This window comes from Chenopodium album, chromosome 9 (genome assembly GCF_948465745.1).
Source record: "Chenopodium album chromosome 9, dcCheAlbu1.1, whole genome shotgun sequence".
Lineage (NCBI taxonomy): Eukaryota > Viridiplantae > Streptophyta > Magnoliopsida > Caryophyllales > Amaranthaceae > Chenopodium > Chenopodium album.
Genome location: NC_137842.1, coordinates 5180002 through 5186627, shown reverse-complemented (window position 1 = coordinate 5186627; position 6626 = coordinate 5180002). Strand labels below are relative to the sequence as shown.

Genomic DNA, 6626 nt, shown 5'->3' with positions numbered 1-6626 from the left:
ACAATGAAAAATTACAATTTTAGTTGATAATTGGATGTCCTCATAAATGGGTTTGCCTCATTTTTCGTAAGTCAAATTGTGCCATGTGTACTGTGTGCCAATTAGTGAAGGGATTTTGCAAAATTTAATTGAAGAGTGTCGGAGGCATCTTTTCTTAACATACGACTGACTGTTAGAAGGCGTAAAGTCCAACTGGAACTCCGTCTTCTTACATGGCTGCTCAGTCAAGGTTAGTAATCCAAGTCATGAGGTGGATTTTACATGGTATCCTCAGCTTAATAGGTTGAAATACCGTAACTGCCCTTAGATTGACAAAGTTTGTTAATCATGAAGATTAACTTGGAATTCCCCTGTTTAAAGGGGTCGACTATCACGCTCATTGAATAAGACTAAACTCTCTTTGTAGGACTCCACATGCCAAGCAGATTCAGGTTCAGGAGTCACATATTTCACAACTATAACATCCTCCGTAACAGGTGAAACTAACAAACTACCTTCCCCAACCACTAGCATCAGCCCTTTCATACTAAACCCAACTATACGTTGCCCCGGTACACCTCCATCAAGGTCTACTGAGAACAGCTTCATCCAAGACTTATCCTCACCATTTTCTTTCATAACCCAAATATTGTATCTCTTGTATTCCCACTCATGGAGTAGTGCAAGAGAGTCACGAAAAATCGTTAACTCAGTCTTACACCGAATAACAGACTTAACACCTTCAGGACACGCTAATTCCGTAAACTTCTCAGCACTCAAATCAAAGGACACAATCTCAAACCCATAGTTATCGATTTGTCTCAACCGATACACATAACCACCCACATTACACGAACGAGAATACAAACACAAAGGAGCATCATATTCAACCCTCCTCCACAATTTTCTCCTAAGGGAGAAAGCAACAACTAAAGTTCTCAAAGCAATAGTATCATCTATCATCATATTATAGAATATAATCCTTACTAGTTTGTAATCATTCGACGAAATATCATACCCAAACCCGAAACACATATCACGAACAACAGACCGAGGAAATCCCATTTTCTCACTTCTTTTAAACACAGGAAGAGTATAGCATTTTCTAATTGAAGGGTTCCATAACATCAGGGTATTGGGTGTTTCATCCCACAAACAAATTAAACCATTAACACAACCAATAATCAAGAAATAATCAGAAGAACCCTTAAAAGGGAAATTAAGGGTTTCAATTTTCAGAAATTCTTCATTATCAATATGTATGCTAAATTTCCTATTGTGTATAATTTAGGAAAGTTGTGTGTATTTAGGAAACAAGTGTTTGATTCCTAAGTTTGGTTAAGTCGGCTACCTAGTCTATGTACAATTAGGGTTTTCTGTACTCCTAGTGCTATATATATTGTAAAGCTTCCGCAAAGTAACACAAGTCAATTGACATATTTTCCTAAACTTTATCTTGGTATCACAGCCAATGGTTAATTGATCCTTCATAAATTTTTTTTTTTTCTGTCATTCAAACCCTACTCCTCCGCAGCTCCTCCACCGTAGCAGCCCCTTCTAGGTGCACTTTGGGTCAGCGCAGGGTAGCAGTTTCAGTTCCCAGTTTCTGTTTCTCGACCAATTGGTTAGTTTGTTCTTCATATTCTCGTTTCAATGGGGTCTAAGGTCCAACTGATTCATGATGCTTTTTCTATTTATTATTTACATCCGTCAGAAGGTCCTAGTAATTCCCTTTCTAAATATCTGCTAAAAGGGGATAATTATGATGTATGGGAGAAAGCTATTGTGAATGCTTAGAAGGTAAAAATAAATATGGGTTTATCAATGGTGATTGTGTTAAACCTAGTGCTGACCAAGCTGCTGAGTTGGTAGCATGGAAGGCCAATAATTCTACTATTTGTTCCTAGATATTTAATTCTGTTGATGAATCTATTCAACCGAGTATTGTGTCCCACAAAATTGCTAAGGACCTATGGTCTGATTTGAAGGAACGCTACTGTGTTTCGAATGGTCCTCGCATAAATCAATTGAAATCTGAATACCACTTACTTCGTCAACAGGACTTGTCTGTTGTGTCCTATTATAACAAGTTTGTGGCGTTATGGGATGAGCTATACGGCAAGGAAGACTTGACTTGTGGTTGCACTTGTGCCGCAGCTTCTAAGATCCGTGCCCGTGTTGAACGAGATAAAACTCATGATTTTGTCTTAGGTCTTGATGATGCACAGTACAACGGTTTACGTACTCAAATTCTTAGCATGGATCCTTTTCCGACCATCAACAAGGCGTTCTCTTTAGCATCACAAGAGGAATGTCACAGAAATATTATTCGAGAACGTGATGATAAAACTAAAATTGTGAGTTTTGCGGTGCAATCCGCTCCTACCTCGGCTCCAAATTCCAATGCCACTCCAGCCCCTGCGGGTTCTCAGTCACCTCCACCAACGTGTACTCATTGTGGTCGCACTGGCCATGTTTATGAACGTTGCTATCAGCGCATTGGTTTTCCTCCTAGCACGCGGGGAGGTCGTGGTGGACGTGGCAGGGGTGGTCGCGGCAGGGGAGGCACATCAGGTGACCGCAACAACCAGTCTTCATCTCAACCAGCCACGGCCAATGCCGCACAGCAGATAGGCAGCAGCAGTAACACAGATTCAGCCCCCAATAATTTTGGTACAGGCTCCAATGATCAGTTGCAGCGTATAATCAACCTGCTCGAAAGTGCCCAATCGAGCAACAAACTGTTTGGTAAGAATAATGGGTGTACTTGGCTTCTTGATAGTGGCGCATCCCACCATATGACAGGGACTTTGGACTATTTATTTGATGTTTGTGACTTGCCCCATAGTCTTGTCAGTCTTCCCAATGGTGTACAAACAGCGGCTGTTTCTCAAGGTAGTGTGAAATTGGGAAAGGGTTTAATACTTCGGAACGTCTTATATGTTCCTCACCTCACTTGCAATCTGATTTCTGTCGGACAACTCATTCTTGACTCACATTGTATTGTCACATTTACCGATCATTTTTGTATTGTGCAGGACCGCTTAACGAAGATGGCGATTGGACTCGGTGAGCTAAAGAATGGGGTGTATGTCTTTCGGGAATTGGAGCAGCCTATTTTGTCTCATGCTACTACGGCAAACTCGACACTTCTCTTGCATCGTCGTCTTGGTCACCCTTCAAGCCAACATCTATCTTATGTTAGTAGTGCTAGTAAAAATAGCAAAATAAAGAAAGAGTTAGACTCTTGTGATATATGTTTTCGTGCTAAACAAACTCGCACGGTTTTTCCCTTAAGTGAGAATAAAGCTGATGATTTATTTAGTTTAATTCATTGTGATTTATGGGGTCCTTATACAAAATCATCTTCCTCTAGTTCTCATTATTTTTTAACTATTGTTGACGATCATTCCCGTGCGGTTTGGGTGTATTTGATTAAGGAGAAAAGTGAAGTTCCAGGTTGTTTGCGTAGTTTTCGAGCTATGGTTAAAACTCAGTATGATAAAGTTGTAAAAATCATACGTTCTGATAATGGCACAGAGTTCACTACTACTCCTTTGTTACAGTTTTATCATGAGGTGGGAATTTTGTTTCAGTCTTCTTGTGTAGGTACCCCACAACAGAACGGACGAGTTGAACGCAAACACAGGAATATTTTGGAAGTAGCTAGAGCCTTGAGGTTCCAAGCTTCTCTTCCTATTCGATTTTGGAATGATTGTGTTAAAACGGCAGTTCATTTAATTAATAGAACTCCGACTATGGTACTTGATGGAAAGTCTCCGTATGAGATTTTGTTTGGTAAAGCTCCGAATTTGGAGTTATTGAGAGTATTTGGGTGTTTTTGTTATGCTCATAACAAACCACGAAACAAGGATAAGTTTGCTCCGCGTGGTCGAAAATGTGTGTTTTTGGGGTATCCTTTTGGGCAAAAAGGATGGCGAGTATATGATTTGGAGACAAGGGAATTTTTTGTTTCAAGGGATGTTCGATTTATTGAAGATGTGTTTCCTTTTTCTACTGAATCACAAATTGAATCCCCATAAGATATGTCAAAGGAGTTTGCAGATTTGGACTTTGGTGTTCCTGATGATTCCATTTCTGCCTCAAATGTGCCTGATGACAGGGGGAGTACTCCTATTCTTGCTCCTGCTATTCCTGCTCCTACTACTCTTGTCTACACACGTAGACCACGCACAAGTCAGAGTGCTAGTACTAGTCAGCCTTCACAACAGCCCTGCACATCACCAGCACCAACAGTGCGTGTGTGCGATAATGAGGCTGTGCTGGCAGGGGCTCCTACATCTACACCTCTTGATGCCTCGGCCCCTTCACTTGTTGCCCCAACTCAAACGACTCGTCAGCGTCGTCCTCCTTCTTGGCATACAGATTATATTTGTCACTCGGCAACACATACACACCCCATTTCTACACCCGAACCAACGTCGTCTTCAGGTACGCGGTTTCCTATTGCTTACTATGTGACATATGATAAGTTTAATACTAGTCATCGTGCATTTGTTGCTGCTTTAAATGCTAACATTGAACCTAGATCGTATAAGGAAGCATCACAACATGGACGTTGGCAAAAGGCTATGAGAGCCGAGATTGATGCCCTAGAGAGAAATCATACATGGGAGATCACTGATTTCAATGGGTTTTTAAAATTAAGCTTCGGTCAGATGGTACAGTTGAACGTGATAAGGCACGGTTAGTTGTCCTTGGCAACCACCAAAAAGAGGGTGAAGATTATACGGATACTTTTGCTCCGGTGGCTAAAATGGTCACTGTTCGCACTTTTCTTGCGGTTGTCGTTGCAAAGAAGTGGGAAGTTCATCAGTTGGATGTCAATAACGCCTTTCTTCATGGTGATTTGAATGAGGAGGTATATATGCGTCTTCCCCCTGGTTTTATCGGTGCCTCTCCCGGCAAGGTATGTCGACTACGCAAGTCCCTCTATGGTTTGCGTCAGTCACCTCGTAATTGGTTCCATAAACTTACTTCTTCCCTCCGAAAGTATGGGTTTCAACAATCTCATGCTGATCATACTCTATTTACATATCGGAAAGGGGGAGACACGTTGTCGGTTTTAGTGTATGTCGATGATATTTTGGTTGCAGGGAATAATCCTACCTTGTGTTCAGCTTTTAAACGCTATCTAGATGATTGCTTTCGCCTCAAGGATCTAGGTCCCTTGAAGTATTTTCTTGGCATCGAGTGTGCGAGATCTTTAGAAGGTATGTTTCTCAACCAACGTAAGTATGCATTAGACATACTAGAGGAGTCTGGTCTTCTTGCGTGCAAGCCTGTCGAGACTCCTTTGCCACAGAACCACCAGGTTGCACTGTCTACTAGCCCACTGTTTTCGGACCCGGCACAATATCGACGTTTGGTTGGTCGCTTGATTTATCTCACTATTACTCGGCCGGATTTATCATATGCTGTTCATATCTTGTCTTAATTTATGCAAGCCCCGAGACAAGATCATTTTGATGCTGCCATTCGTGTATTGAAGTATTTAAAGGGGCACTCCGGGCAAGGTCTAATGCTACGTGCTGATTGTGACTTGCAACTCTATGCCTTTTGTGACTCGGATTGGGCAAGTTGTCCCATTTCGCGTCGGTCTGTTAGTGGTTATTTTGTGACCTTGGGTCGGTCTCCAATATCTTGGAAAACAAAGAAACAGTCAACGGTTTCACGCTCTTCGGCAGAAGCTGAATACCGTGCTATGGCTCATGCATGTGCTGAGGTTAAATGGCTGCGAGTGTTGCTTGCTTCCCTTGGGGTCCAACATCGCCAACCTGTTCATTTGTTCTGTGTTAGTCAGGCTGCAATCCACATAGCTTCAAACCCGGTTTTTCATGAACGCTCGAAGCATATTGACATCGATTGTCACTTCGTGCGTGAGTTGTTGCTACGTGGTATCATTTCTATGACACATGTTGGTACTAAATTCCAGTTGGCAGATATTTTCACTAAGTCCCTTGGGGTTCCTGCTTTTTCATTTCTATTGTCCAAGTTGGGCGTTCGTGATCTTTACGCTCCTACTTGAGGGGGAGTATTGTGTATAATTTAGGAAAGTTGTGTGTATTTAGGAAACAAGTGTTTGTTTCCTAAGTTTGGTTAAGTCGGCTACCTAGTCTATGTACAATTAGGGTTTTCTGTACTCCTAGTGATATATATATTGTAAAGCTTCCGCAAAGTAACACAAGTCAATTGACATATTTCCCTAAACTTTATCTTTTCCTCCTTTAAATCCAATAAATATTTCCTAAAAAGCACATCATAGTTTCTATCAAATTGATTATGATGAAGTTGTGAAAGAATGAAATTTGAAGAGCTGATTAAAGAACACCATGATTTGCAAACACACCTGAATCGAAGTAGAGATTTTACTGGCAATCTGATTATTTGGTGCAACATCTCTTCTGGTAAATTGATGATCATTTTCTGCATTTTGTAACTCAAAAATTGCAAAGTTATCAAATATTTTGGGATTTTCTCTTTGTTTGAATAGAAGGGGATATGAAATTGGAGGTTGAAAAAGACAAAGTAGTTATTGACAATAGTCACAATATTGATCATTCTTACAAGTACGTGGATTAGGTTCGAATAGATCAGGTCGGGTATTTCAAAGTTGAAATAAGTTA

The 6626-nt window shown here is 40.9% G+C and overlaps 1 protein-coding gene across 1 annotated transcript; it reads right to left on the bottom strand.

The window, feature by feature from the left end:
* Positions 1–354: 354 nt before the first annotated feature.
* LOC145557363 (F-box/kelch-repeat protein At3g23880-like) lies at positions 355–6423 on the bottom strand. The gene is made up of 2 exons (XM_081618547.1): positions 6212–6423; positions 355–1243 (listed from the first exon to the last, which is right to left on the bottom strand). Exons 1-2 carry the CDS (start codon positions 6421–6423, stop codon positions 355–357), a joined length of 1101 nt encoding a protein of 366 aa, XP_081474673.1.
* Positions 6424–6626: the final 203 nt, after the last annotated feature.